General features: G+C 38.8%; 1 protein-coding gene across 4 annotated transcripts in view; it reads left to right on the top strand.

Moving 5' to 3' along the window:
- Positions 1-15,206, top strand: part of LOC138735872 (double-strand-break repair protein rad21 homolog) — an 84,778-nt gene that overhangs the window by 16,757 nt on the left and 52,815 nt on the right. For all 4 annotated transcript variants that reach the window (XM_069884416.1, XM_069884414.1, XM_069884413.1 and 1 more), the window contains exons 4-6: positions 6,306-6,405; positions 10,046-10,146; positions 14,990-15,181. In XM_069884416.1, coding sequence (XP_069740517.1) covers positions 6,306-6,405; positions 10,046-10,146; positions 14,990-15,181 — 393 coding nt within the window. The remainder of the gene's footprint in view (positions 1-6,305; positions 6,406-10,045; positions 10,147-14,989; positions 15,182-15,206) is intronic.

Here is a 15,206-nt window from a genome sequence, read left to right as displayed (position 1 = left end):
AACGTGCTGTAATTGGATTCATGTAGCCCAATAAACACATCCATGGATCCACAAATAATTCTGTTTGGAACAAATCTCACAAAAATTTAATGACTTTCTCCCAAAAAGGCTTAACCTTTGTACATTCCCACACCCAGTACACAAAAGTACCTGTCTGAATCCCATATCGAAAACACAAATCTGACTCTCTAAAACCATATCTTTTTAATTTTTCAGGAGTTAAATACAACTGATGTAAAAAAAAAAAAAAAATTATAATTAACTAAATTATAATGACGTTAATTAATTTTGTAATGCTATCCAAACACATATCAGACCATTCTTCCGCAGAAATAGGAATAGATAACTTTTGCTCCCATTTATCCCTTATTCCAAATATATCTACCTTCTTCATTTTTGCTTGTAACAACAAATACATTTCTGAAACAAACCCTTTCTTTCCCTTATCCATAACTAATTTCTCAAACTTCGATTGACTTGGTAATATTAATTGTCGACCAAAACATTTCATAAACAAGTCACATACTTGATAATAAGCAAATAATGTATTCTGTTATATACCAAACTTCTCTCTAAGTCTGTCAAATGAAAGAAATGAGCCTACTTCAAAGCAGTCTCCCTTTAGTACCAAACCCTTTGAGTTCCAGTCCTTCAAATAAGGGTTATACATAGAAAATTATTTTGCTTTTGCTTTTGATTTATGTAAGATTTCATGATACAGTTATTCTTGTTTTGGGTTATCTCTGCAATAGATTTTCTGAAAGAAATGTCTATTAGTTTGATTCCCAGTGATCATTGTGTTCTCTTCAATGGGGATTTCAATTGCACACTTGCAGCTTGGCACTGTTCTTGCCTCCCAGTGTAACAAAAGTTCACTGTAGAAACAGCAGCTCGGAAATGGACTGCGCGTTACAGCTGGAAATTGAAAAAGCATGTCAGAAGGAAAATGTCAAGATAATTATGGGGGATTTTAACATGAAAGGGGATTGGGAAAGCCAGGAAGGTACTGGATCTCAGGAGAGGAAGATTGCTGAATGCATATAGGATGGCATTTTGGAACAGCTGGTTAATAAGCCCACCAGGTTAAATGTAGTTTTGGATTGGGTGATGTGTAATGAACCTGAGGTGATTAGAGAATTTAAAGAAATTAAACCCTTAGGAAGTAGAGATCAAAATATGATTCAGTTCATTTTCAAATTTGAAAAGGAAAAGCTGATATCAGGTGTGTCAATATTTCAGTGGAACAAAGAAAATTACAGTGGTATGAGAGAGGAACTGGCCCAGGTGGACTTGAAAAGAGGTTAGATGGAGGGACGGCTGAACAGAATTGGATGATATTTCTACAAGAAATAAAGTGCAGGATTGATAAATTCCAAGAAAAAAGAAAATTATGAATGGAAAAATAGCACAAATGTGGCTAACAAGAGAGGTTAGGACTAAAATAAAAGCAAAAGGGAGGGCATATAAGGAAGCAAAATTAGTGGGAAAACTGAGGACTGGGAAACTTTTAAAAGGAAGGAACTAAGAAAGTCATTAGGAAAGTAAAAATAAATTATGAAAGGAAGTTGGCAAATAACATACAAAAGGATACTAAGAGTTTTTTAAAAATATGAAGAGTTAAAGAGAGACGTGGATAGATAAAGGACTGACTGAAAATGATGCTCGAGAAATTATAATGGGTACAAAGAGATAGCAGAGGAACTTAATGAATATTTTGTGTCAGACCTCACTGAGGAAGACAGTAGACGTCTCAGGGAATAAAATTAATTACAGTCAAGTTTACTAGAGAGATAGTGGTTGGTAAACCAAATGGACTAAAGATAGATAATTCTCCCGGACTGAATGAGGAGCATCCACAGGTTCTGAGGGAGGTGTCTTTGGAGATTGTGGAGGCATTGGAAATGATTTTCCAGAAATCAATAGACTCTGGCACAGTTCCGTAGGATTGGAAAGTCGCAAATGTAGTTCTGCTGTTTAAGAAAGGAGGAAGACAGAAAAAAGGAAATTATAGGCCTATTAGTTTGACTTCGGTGGTTGGAAAGTTATTGGAGTCCATCCTCAAGTTGAGGTAATTAAATATCTCAGGTGTATGAATGATAGGTCCAAGCCATCATGGTTTCATGAAGAGAAGATCCTGCCTGACCAATCTATTGGAATTTTTTGAGGTAATCTCAAATAGGATGGACAAGGGAGAGGCTGTGGATGTTGTGTATTTGGATTTTCAAAAGGCTTTCGATAAGGTGCTGCATAAGAGGCTGCTTAATAAGATGAGAGCCCATGGAATTACAGGAAAGATGGTTAGATTGGGTGGAGCATTGGCTGATAGGCAGAAAGCAAAGGGTAGGAATAAAGGGATCCTGCTCTGGTTGGTTGCTGGTTACTAATGTTTGGTATTGGGACTACTTTTTACAATGTATATTGATGATTTAGATTATGGATTGAATGGTTTTGTGGCTAAGTTTGAAGATGACACCAAGATAGATGGTGTGGGATGTGTTGAAGAAACAGAAAGGTTGCAGAGACTTGGACAGATTAAGAGAGTGGGCAAAGAAGAGGCAAATAAGATGCAATGTTGAGAAATGTATGGTGAACATTTTGAAAGAGGAAATACAGGCAGATTATTATTTAGATGGGGAGAAAATTTAAAATTTGGAAGTGCATAGGGACTTGGGAGTCCTCATACAGGATAGCCTAAAGGTTAACCACTAGGTTGGATCGGCAGTAAAGAAAGCAAATGCTACATTGGCGTTCATTTCAAGAGGAATAATGTATAAGAGTAAAGAGGTGTTGGAGGCTCTGTGTGCCTGGTGAGGCCTCCTTTGGAGTGCTGTGTGCAGTTTTGGGCCCCTTATCTTAGAAGGGATGTAATGATGTTGGAAAGAGTACAGAAAAGATTTACCAGGATGATTCCTGGAATGCCAGGGCTAACATATGAGGAACATTTAGCGGCTTTTGTATTCATTGGAGTATAGAAGAATGTGAGGGGATCTCATCAAAACATTTCGAATGCTGAAAGGATTGGACAGAGTAGATGTAAATAAGATGTTTCTCTTGGTGGGTGAATCTAGGACAAGAGGGCAGAGTCTTAGAATTAGGTACCAATTTAAAACAGATGAGGGTCATGGGTCATGGATTTGTGGAATTCGTTGCCACATACAGCTGTGGAGGCCTGATCATTGGGGGAGGTTAAGGAAGACATTGATAGGTATCTTTAGGGTATCAAGGGTGTCTGAAAGTTGGAACTAGATGTGAGAATGGTTTAGCTCAGGGTGGAGTTGTGGAGCAGACTCGATTGGTCGAATGGCCTACTTCTTTTCCTTTATCTTATGATCTTGTGAAACTAGTAGGCTCCCTTGACTGTGCAGAAAAATGCCAGAATCTCAAATACAACTCCAAGGCATTTTGCTAGATAATTGACATCCTTTATATATCACAACTTTACATTTCTGACACATTGCACTCTATGGGTCTGCTTATTTAAGTAAGAATGTTTATTCTTTGGAAGCAGTTCAGGAAAGGTTTACTAGAGTAACATCTGGAATGAGTGGATTGTCTTATAAGGAAAGGTTTAATAGGTTAGGGTTGAATCCAATGGAGTTTGGAAGTGAGTGAAGATTTGATTGAAACATAAAATACTCTTGGTCTTAACAGGGTGAATGCAGAGATGATATCTCTTTTGGGAGATTCTAAAACTATTCACTGTTTAAGATCAGTAAGATATTTTTCATTTTTACAGGGTTATGTGTCTATAGAATCTTCAAAGGATGTTGAAATCTGAGTTTTTGAATACTTTTTAAAGCAAGATTAGATTGGTGTTTGAAAATCAAAAACAACTGAAGATGCTGGATATCTGAAAATGCTGGAAATACTCAGTGGGTCAGGAAAATCTGTAAAAGTAGGAAAAGTTAACTTGCAGGTATAAGGCCCCACAAGTTAACTGAAAAGAGGGAAAATAAGTTTGCTTTCAGTAGCAGAAAGCAGGGAAGGTTGGGCAGAAAAAATGAAATATCTGATAGAGTGAGACAAGATAATTTAATATAACTGTTATAATCAGATTATACTTACCTGTATAATATGCAGCCCAGAGTAAGGCTGCAGGACATATCCAGTAGGCCAGATTATACTAAAAAAGGGGAAAACTGAGTCAAAATAAAAAAGATAGTTCTGATACAGACAGAAAGAATGGGTTTACCTAAAATTGGAAAATGTAATATTAAGTCCAGAAGGCTGCAGCATTCCAAAGTGGAAGATGAGTTTTTGCTCTTATTGTATTTCATTGTTATAGTCCAGGAGGCCAAAGAAGAAAGATCAGTGGAAGAGTGATGGTGAGTTCAAGTAACAGGCAACCTGAAGTCCAGGGTCACTCCTGCAATCTGGACACAATTGCTCCATGAAGCAAACATCTAATCTCTGTTTGGTTTCTCCCATCTTGAGAAGACTACATTGTGAACACTGAATATGGTCAGTAGATTGGAAGAAGTGCAAGTGAATTGACTGGGCTCTTGAATGGTAGAAGGGGAAGAGGTGAAAGGAAAGATTTTGCATCTCCTTCAGTTAAATTTTAAAAAGACATTTTAATGATATAGCATGTTAGAAGCCCATTCCAGCCATTGTAATCTGTGCTGCCCAATTACACCAAATTAACCTATCAACCCTATATGGTTTGCGGAGTGGGAGGAATCCAGAGCATCTAGAGTAAACCAATGCATGTCACGGGGAGAACATACTGTCTAGACAGCGCTGAATTTGAACCCGGATCATTGGCACTGTTGTAGCATCGATCTAATCACTGAACTAACTGCCGCCCACTGTGGATGGGCAAGTTCCATATGATGGGAAGTAGTTGGTGAGGACAGAGGAGCAGACAAGGGAGTCATATAATGCTAAATGATCCCTTCAAAATACTGGAAGGAGTGGGGTGGGGAATACATGACCTATGGTGGAATATTTTTGGAGTTGGTATAACTTAAAAACAATGATCTATTGAATGCAAAACTGATGGGTTGGAAAATGAGGACTAGGGGAGCTTGCTTTTTGCTCGGTCCAAGAGAAGAGGTTGTGAGATCAGCTGATACGGTCAAGGGCTCTGTCCATAATGGAAACCAGGGTTCGGGAAGACAGCAGTCATTACAGAGGCACCTGTGCTGAATAGCTAATTATAAACGTAAATGTGATAAATGTGGAGGAATTCGGAGAATGAAGTAGATAGATACTGGTGAGCTATTGGATGTATAGTTCTGCAGATGGAAAGCAAAATTGAGTTTATAAACAGATCAGCCATCCTCTTAATAAATAGTGTAGCATACTTGTAGAGATGACTAGCCTACTCCTGCTGAAGACTTGGACCCAGCTCTGTTTCGCATCTTCCTGGCCAGAAGCAAAGATTTTGTTTTTTTTAAATCATTATTGTAATGAAACTGGTGCCAACAGAGTGTCAGACCCCTACACAGGAAAGTCAGTTGAATTTTTTTTCCACTTGTGATGTCATGTCAGCGCTAAAAACAAGTTCAGTTTTTGGATCTTTTTGGTGTTTGGAACCTGGACCAACTTTCACCACAGCCTTCTTTAGCCAGAACTCATTTTGTTCTACATGTAGATGTGATCCACATACTGGCATTTTATCAATCAGTTATTAGAAGTTTAGGGATTTCAGGATTAGTTCCATTGGTTCTGGTCTGACTGTAGAAAGCTTGGGTCTATGGTGGGATGTAGCCAAGACTTGCATCCACTTCTTCTGTTAAGAATAAACTAAAGGGTTGAACAAAAGTGGCCAGTTAAAAGCTTGTTTTAAAATAAAGCCTTGAGGAGGTTGCAAGGAGATCTGATAGAAACCTATAAAATTATGAATAGAAGCAGATTCTATTGGCTGGTCAAGAATCAGAGCCAGGATAAGGGTGAAAAGCAACAGAACCAAAAGTGACATGAAGGGTTTGGATCTGTAATGTATTGCCATTGAAAACAATGGAGGCAGAATTACTCATTGCATTCAAAGGGAATGAAGTTTCAGGCCAGAAGTGAAAAGGTCAGAGAAGGATCAGCAGATAACTTGCATTGTGGCAGTATGGACTCAATAGGCTGAATACTCTCCTGGGCAGTTGCCATTCTCTCATTACAGTTATATTGAAGTTGTAAAATTGCTAATACGTGATTTCAATTTGCAGTCTTCATTATGGGTGAGGGAATCTAATCACTGTTTTGTTGTTATAGTTTTCTTGATCATTGCAACAGCAGGAAAGAAAATGACATTAACCCATAAGCTCTAAATCATTATAACATCCTAATTGGTTGCGATTTAATTGTTGCAGATATTGTGGATCTTGCTGAGGAAAACCTTGAAGCCACGTACAATGCCATAACGCTGCCTGAGGAGTTTCATGATTTTTCCATTCAGTTGCCAGATGTGGAGTGAGTCCCTGAACTTTACATTTTGATGGGTGAAATTACATGTTGCACTGCTGCCCTGCTGCAGCATGGAATATTTTCACTCTTTTTTGTGCTCTTAAAGGATTTAGTTTGCTGATTATAAACATTATTTTAGCAATATAACATTTGATTACAGTTTCTTAGGAAGTGCTTCTCGGTCATATTTGAAATAAAACATTTAAAGTTTGATCTGATTCTGTGTTGAAGTTCTTAAATAATTCTTAGCTCTTTACATCGATCATATTTTTGCCAATTTGAAGCTCACTTTATTAAGATTAAAACCATTTCTTGGTCTAGAATAACCCCTTTAAGATTATTCTGAAGCATTTCCTTGGTGCTATGATCGCTTCTATTTCTTAGGTGAACTTTCCTGGCTGTCCACATTGAAAAATTTGTCTGCTTCTTTACTTGTTTATCCATGTGTAGTTATTGAGGTGACATACATCGAACTTAGTTAGCCATCTTATGAGCAGTTTATGTTCATAATTTAGCAGTTATGTATCATGCTTCATTTAATTCTCTACATGTATCCTGAAATTTCCAAAGCTAGCAAGGTGGTGGAACCACTATATAGCTATTAGCTCTGTCTGTATGGGCTGGCCTGCCCCTGTGACTCCTCCCCTCAGAATCCCCATAAAGACTGTTATCCCCAAACCCCTCCCACAGTACCTGCCTTGGAACTGGGCCAGCAGCATGTTAGATGTGCTGATGTTTTATGGCGATTAAAGCATATTAATCACAACTCTGTCCAGTGTGGTGAATAGATAGTGCTACAATTTAATCATAAGAGCAGCACTGCGCACACAGTATGGGGGCAGCCATCTTGGGGGGGTGCCTCCAAACCATCACTACATCAGTGATTCAGACAGCAACCAGACATTATCCTCTATCACCCTGGACCAGGACAGCTGACATTAACCAGCGAGGGCCATGATGGACATCGAGGTAAATGGTTGCATCACAAACTGCCTATTTGATATCGGGAGCACGGATAACTTCATTCACCAAGGCACAGTATTGCGCTACTCCCTTGTGGTGACTCCAGCGAAGTAAAGTCAATCTGGTCTCCAAATCCCACTCGGCTGAGATCCATGGCAACTGTAACATGACATTGACCATATGGGCACTAAGTACAAGGATTTTAAGCTTATTATGCCACAGCTCTGTGTGCCAGTCATACTGGGATTGGACATTCAGTGCAAACTCAAGAGCATGCAGATGCATTTGATGGGCCCCACCCTCCTCACGGTCAGCAACTATAAATTTTTAAACCTCTCCCTGCCGAAAACTATCTGTGCTCTGTCCACCCTCCGGGTCCCACTGCTGCCACCCCTGTTCAAAAACCTCACACCCAACTGCAAGGCTGTCATCACCAAGAGCAGGAGATACAGTCCTGGGGACAGAGCCTTCATTAAAGCAGAAGTTAAACGACTTTTGGCTGAAGCAGTGCCCATTAGGTAAGCAAAGGTAGAAATACATAACCAACATTTCAGGCTTGAGCCTTCTTCAAAGTATGAGAGAATTCTGGCAGGCATCCGAATAAAAGGGTAGGGAGAAGGGGAGTAGCAAAGGCAGGAGTAATAGGTGGATGAGGGGAGGGAAGGTACAACAGCAATGCAGGGAGGAGTGATGACTGGGTGGGTAAGAGGGAAGGGAGAACTGGAAAAACTAGAGAGGCAAGGGGGGAGGAAAAAGTGAGCAAGTTTAAGAAAGCAGAGAAATCGATGTTCATCCCATTTGGCTGGAGAGTGCCTTGACAGATAAGGTGTTGTTCCTGCAATCTGTGGGTGATCAGGGAAGGATGGTGCAAAAGGCCATGGACAGACTTGTGAGTCTGGGAGTGTGATTCAGAATTGAAATGGTTGGCTACTGGGAGGTTACTGTGGTTGTGGACAGAGAGGAGGTGCTCAGCAAAGTGATCTCCCAATCTGTGACTGGTCTCTCTGGTGTAGAGAATGCCACAAAGGGAGCATCGGATGCAGTAAATTAGTCCCGTGGAAATAAAAGTGAAGTGTCACTTCGCTTGAAAGGCCTGTTTGGGGCTCTGGGCCATAGAGGTGTGGGAACAAGTGGTGTACCTCCTGTGCTGGGGGGCGGGGGGGGGGGGGGTGCGTGTGGAGTAGGTGGAGAGGGATGAGTGCATGAGGGAATCACGACGAAATGGTCCCTACGGAAGGCTGAGAGGGGAGGAGAAGTAAAAGTGTGTCTGGTGATGGGATCCTGTAGTAAGTGCTGGAAATTCTGGTGGATAATGTGTTAGATGCGGAGGCTAGTATTTTGGTAGGTGAGGATGAGGAAGATTCTGTTTGTTGCATCTTGGGGCATAGGGGGCCAGGGCAGATGAGTGGGAAATAGGAGATGTGGGTGAGGGCTGAGTTAATGGTGGTGGAGGGGAAACCATGTTTGTTGAAGGCAGACATTTTGAAAGATCTGGGTCTGGCCCACACTGAGTCCACCATTAGGAAGGAAGCCAACTATGCAATAGACAATGAGGTAACAGCCAAAATGTTCATGAGCTTACCTTATCTGCATCAGTCTAGTATGCTTTTTTTGGTACAGAGGAATATCTGGACAAGAGTTGGTTAAATTTTGCTGCTGTACAAAGGTGACAAAATTATTGTATTTCACCAGTTCTGAATAAATCGTGATAAATTCTCAGGCATCAGTGTTGGTTATGTATTCAGCATTTTTCTGTGAAATTATAATTATGCAAATATAATCTATAACATTGCTATAAGGGAGTTAAAATATTTACTCCAGTCCTTTTGATGCCTCTCCAGTGAACTAGTTGAGATTGGGTGACCATTATGTGTGGAAATCATAGCCCTTGGCTGAAATTTTGTCCTGCATGTTGCTTATTCCATTTAATTTATTTCTCATTTATGATGCTAATATACTTGTGGAATAAATATAAAATAAAGCATTGATTGAAATGAACAATATTCAAGTTAATAAATATAAAACATTGATTGAAATAAATAATATTCAAGTTAATTTTAGCCAGATAACCACATAACTCAAATTACTTAAAAGGATAGTTATAGAACATTATAGCACAGTACAGGTGCTTCATCCTTCAATCTTGTGCTGACCCATATATTCCTTAAAAAAATAGTAAACCCTCCCTACCCTGTAACCCTCTATTTTCTTCCAGCCATGTGTCTGTCTTAAAAGTATCTTAAATGCCCCTAATGTCTCAGCGTCCAACACCATCCTTGGCAAGCCATTTCAGGCACCCACAACTCACCCATGATCTCTCCCCTAAACTTGCCTCCCTTCATCTTGTACATATGTCCTCTGGTGTTTGCTATTTTAACCTGGGAAATAGGCACTGCTGTCCACCCTATCTATGTCTCTAATAATATTGTAGACATTTATTAAATCTCCTCTCATCCTTTATTCTCCAGAGAGAAAAGTTCCAGCTCTGCTAACCTTACCTCATAAAACCTATTTTCCATTCCAGGCAACATCCTGGCGAATCTCCGCTGCAATTTATATCAATACCTATTATGAATAGCAGTTAACTATGAACAGCTTAAGGAGGATTGAATGTAATTTTTTGGTGTTAGAAGATGTGGACTGTAATTATTAATTGTTTAATTAAATGTAACTTTGTCTCTAGTGCAATTGATGTGGCTGAGCACTTCACACTAAACCAGAGTACATCCGAGGCGATCACCCTGAAAGAAGAGATGGGCAGCATTCTTCAGGATAATGGATTTGGTGAGAAGAAAACTGTTTAAACCCACTGTTTAACAAATCCATGATCTACAGTCATGGATAGAAATTTCCTGATGCTGCAGTGGCCCGTAGGATAAGTTATTTCTCGTCATGATGGAGAGATGTTGAATAGGATTATTGTAAATTCTGAAACTGCACTTACTGGGCGCTTGCACATGCTGTGCTTTTAAGGAAGAAAACCTCCCATAGCAATGGGGTGGGTGGGAGGAGGGGGGATGCAGAGTAGTGGAACGCTCAGCCATTCAGGTCGAATAGAATGCAAAGCAGTGGAAATTCAGAAAAAGGATTGATTAAAGAAAAACAGAATGGCTCGTTTATCTCTCCCTACTTTGATGATTCTAATTCAGAATTTCCAAGAGCGATTTCTTTTGAAGGAGATCTCAGGGTTGAGGAACGTGAAACCACGTTCTTTTTCGCACTGTTTAAATTATGACACCATCCCTTACAAATTCAGTGGTAATGCCTGAAATACTGGCATTTCTGGTGTGTTCATTTTGCATTGTAGAGTTCCTCGGATGAGGCATCAGGTCACGATTTGCTCACACCCACCATCAATCGGCATTTGGAATGGACTCTGTTGTGTGAGGAAGGGTTGCAACAAAGTATGAAATCCCAAGGTTGTTTTTGGAGAAAAAATCCTTGAAGTCTAAATTTTTTTGAAAATTTAATTGCACTCCTCTTCCTTCATTAGGGGAGATTTTCATTACTCCTGCAAGTAAACTAGCAGAGTGGAGCACTCACCCATTTTAGAGCTTATTTGATTTTTGATGTCATTAATTTTGGTGGAATAGTAATTTAATGGGTTCTGTAATAAAACAGATTGCTGTCCATGGAGTGAACTATAAATCTACCTACATATCTTAGTATAGAATTTAACTCTTCTAAGATTGTGCATCCTTCAATTCTGTGTTATTATTTCTTAGATACTGTTGCCATGACAGTACTGGTCTCAGCCAGAACTGCTAGTTAAATAGATCATGATTACATGGCTGATTTGATGACTTATCCTCAAATTGCTGTTCACTTTTTTTCTATCCTTCACACTCTGCTGTTGTGGTAATTAAGAACAGACTGTAGGACACACAATGATTCACTGCTTGATTGTCAGATTCAAATAGATATCTTAGCGATATACAATACTTTGCCACCCTGATGCAGTTCTTTGTCTTAAAGATCTAAATGTAAAATCATAGTTGCAGCCACACAACTACACCAGCTTTATGAAAGAATAGCTCTCAAATCAAAGATGAAGTATAGATACTACTGCTAAAATGTCTTCCATATGCCATGTTAATGGTCAGAGTTTTTGTAAAGATCAATTTAGGGCACATATTTTCAGTAAGGTGTCAACAAAACAATGGCAGCATGGCAGCATGCCCTGCTTTGTTGCTGGGCAACAAGAGAAAATGTTTTGTTAAGTATCATTTCACTTAAGTCTTCCACTTCAGGGCATACAAGAGAGGATCTGAAAATCTGACTTTAAATGTTATTTTCTGTGTTTGCAGACGTAACAGTCTAGAGGTTTTTATTTATGTGAAATGCGTGCTTTGAATATGTGGAGTATTTTCTTTGAATCAACCCTGTATGAGCCACCTTCTGCAATATATTAAGATAGCATAAAAGCAGCCTAGTGACCCTCACTCTGAAAATATTGTTCATGCTTTATTTTTAGATGCATTAACAATATATAAAATAGAAACAAGAGTTGGCCTTTTGGCCCCTCATGCCTGTTCCACCATTCAATAAAATAATGGCTGATCTCCCTCACTTTTACTTTCCCATATTAAACTGATTTCTGTATTGAATATATTCAGTTACTGAGCATCTTGGGTGAAGAATTTAAAAGATTCTCCAAATTCTGGGTGTAGAACTTTCTCTTCCCCTCTATCCTGAATAGATTACTCCTTATTTTGAGATTATGACCTCTGGTTATACACAGCCCAGCTAAAAACATCATCTCCTCATCTATCTTGTCAGAATTTTGTATGTTTCAATGAGATCACATCCAACTCTTTTAAACTCGTGATTATAGGCCTTGTCTGCTTAATATTTGTCATACCAAGAATCAAACAGTTGATTTTTCCCACTTCTATCTTTATTGTAAGTACAGTATATCCTTCTTAGGTAGGAAGATCAGACATGCACAATGTCCCCCTCTTAGTTCTCACCAATTCTCTTGGTTACCTTTTCTAAGTAAGACACACCTTCTTATGCAAAAAGCTATGGTGACTGCCTCTAATCAGTGTGTGCATATCCAAATGCCCTCAGAATCCCCCAACACTCAGCAACTTTCCCACTATTGATGTCAGGCTCATTGACCTGTAGTTCTCTGGCCTGAAGATTTCTTCATCTTAATACAGTCTAAGGCACTCAACACCTCCTTTCTGGTAATTAAAATATGGTGAAGACACAATTCATTTGCTTCAGTTCTTTTCATGATCTTTTTCATTGAAATAGAACTGAAAGAGGGACTGTTCCAAAAATCCCACAGTAGGTTAGATATAATAGGCGTTCATATAAGTTTACATAGCTACACATTCCACCTGAAAAATGAGTGGGGTTGAAAGAGAAGTTATTAGGTGAGAAATTAAGTTTAGCCAGATAAATGAGGTGTTGGAGGCTCAGATTGGGCCTTGGAGGACCTTCAGACTTCCATTTTTTTCAATTATATTACTCAAGATTCTTTCTTCCTAAATATTGATAGAGATTGTGAACAACCTAAAATATCCTGTTATTCCTGCTGTTCATTTTCTACCTGTTAACCAATTCTCAGTTCACGAGAATATTTTAGTGTGCTCTAACTTTGATCAAATATTTCCTGTATGGCAACTCATAACTATTAGTCAAACCCTAACTGGAGTACAATGTTTTACATTGGTCACCAACTATTGAAAGGATGTGATAGCACTGGAGAGGATGCAGAGTAATGGAGCGTTTTAGTAATGAGGAGAGACTGGGGAGGCTTGGTCGAATTATACAGGATGAAACTAGAAGACATCGATTTACAATAAGGAGTAAGAGACTTAGAGGGAATTTGAAGGGAACTTTTGTCACCCAGAAAGTATTGAGTACATGCAATGCATTGCCAGAGAGAGTGCTAGAAGCAGGTTTGCTGCTCTTCATTTGCTTAGGCTTTGAAGGCTACAGGCCAAGTGCTGGAAGATGGGATTAACACAGATGGGTGCCCTCTGCTCATTGTGGATGTGGTGGGCTCAATGTCCTGTTTTCATGCACTATAATCTTGTCAAAGGCCTTCTGAAAGTTCAAATATTTTGTAGCAACTGGTTTGATTTTTCTATTCGGTTGTTTACAACCTCAAAAAAACTTAACAGATTTGTCAAGCATGACTTTCATAAATCCATGTTGACTGTTCATTCCTACTATTTTCTCAGAGTATTCAGGGAAGATAACATGGCAACAACACATCATTGACACTAAATTCTTCTAAATGGGATTTATCTTTTGTATTTTCCCTTACCATTAACTCAGACTTGTATTTGTGCTTTCAGGGATTCATTTCCCATAAATATATGTACACTTGCATTTTACAGAGCCTGACAGCTCTTTAAATACTTTTTGAGGTAATGTTGTAGGATATGTTGGAAGTGTGGCATTGTAGTGAAATTTTTGATTTATTTATGCATAGTACTTGTCCAAAGATCATATGACAGGAGCTTAGATTCCACCATGGGATGTAGGTGTGATAGTACAGATCTATCACCAATGTATATAGTGTATATAGGTACAGTATCTAGACTATGCTTACAGCGATTGGCTGAGAGCTAAGCCACGCCTACTGTCTGGGCCTTAAAGGGTTGTGTCCCTAGCCAGGTCGGATCATTCCGGACTGGTCGGCCACCTGTGAAGAGTTCCTGTCTTTTGCTAATAAAAGCCTTGGTTTGGATCAACAAGTCTTTGATTCTTTCGACGAGCTCTACAATAGGGAATTTATATTGTTAATTATATCAGCCATATTGTAAAATTACAGCCTGTTCAATAATATCATTCAGGAGAAGTCACCTAAAGTAAGAGCAGAAAGTGCTGTGAATCTTCAGAAGGTTGGGCTGCATCTGGAAAGAATTAATTTTTGATGGTTGGCCTATCATCACAGAATGAAATTCTGTCCTCAGGCAATTCCGCCTCGATCAGATTTAGACTTACAAATGTATTTGAAATGCAGATTCCTTTAAGAGTACCTTACCTGTCATTCATTTTGAAAGTAATAAGGTCAGCAATAAAAGTTTGCTCAGGCAGTAATATCTCTAACCAATTTTTTTTAAAACTTGGGAACTACATATTGCAAAGTAGAAAGCAATGTAAGATAATCCGATGTACAGATGTTAGTAGAGAGATAATTATTAGTTTCTAACAGAGATACTAGATGAGTTAATCACCCGAGTCATGGAGCTTTCTCGCATGGTGCTTTGAAATACCCTGATTATCTGCTGAAGGTTGTGAAGTAGGAATTCAGCTTCACAGGAATTTCATATTTTCCATCCTTCTAAAACACTTCTATCTCACTTCTAATCCTTCTATCTCACATCAACTAGATATTTTACATACAGGATAAAATGTTAGGAGAATAAGTATTATTTTGAAATCCATAAAACATTTTTGTGTAACATTTTCATAGCATGCATCAAAAATTGTAAATGCAGTAAATATTTTTTTTAGAGTTCATCCTTGCCTACACTGTTAAACCTGTTGATAGTTCACTTATGCTAGACAGACCATTTCTCCATTCTCATCATAATTGATGGAATTGTATATGGCTGGATTAATTTTTTGGAAAAAAATAATTTTGTATATACTTTATTTTTGGCAGGTGATAATTATGGGACGTTAGGGAATAGTGGCATGCTGCACGACAATCTAATGAGCACAAGTGAATCATTACTTCCTCAAACACCTGAAAATAATTTGAATGCTACCATGAAAGACGGATTCACACTAAGCTATTATAAAAATAGCTTTCGGAATGATGGATTTGGAGATGAGGGAGAGACTTGTATGTTAGGTATGTTACATGTAATTTTTAGGCA

The sequence above is a fragment of the Narcine bancroftii genome, chromosome 6 (assembly GCF_036971445.1).
Source record: "Narcine bancroftii isolate sNarBan1 chromosome 6, sNarBan1.hap1, whole genome shotgun sequence".
Taxonomy (NCBI): Eukaryota; Metazoa; Chordata; class Chondrichthyes; order Torpediniformes; family Narcinidae; genus Narcine; species Narcine bancroftii.
Note: the sequence above shows the minus strand (reverse complement) of the source record. Positions and strands in the feature narration are given on the sequence as shown.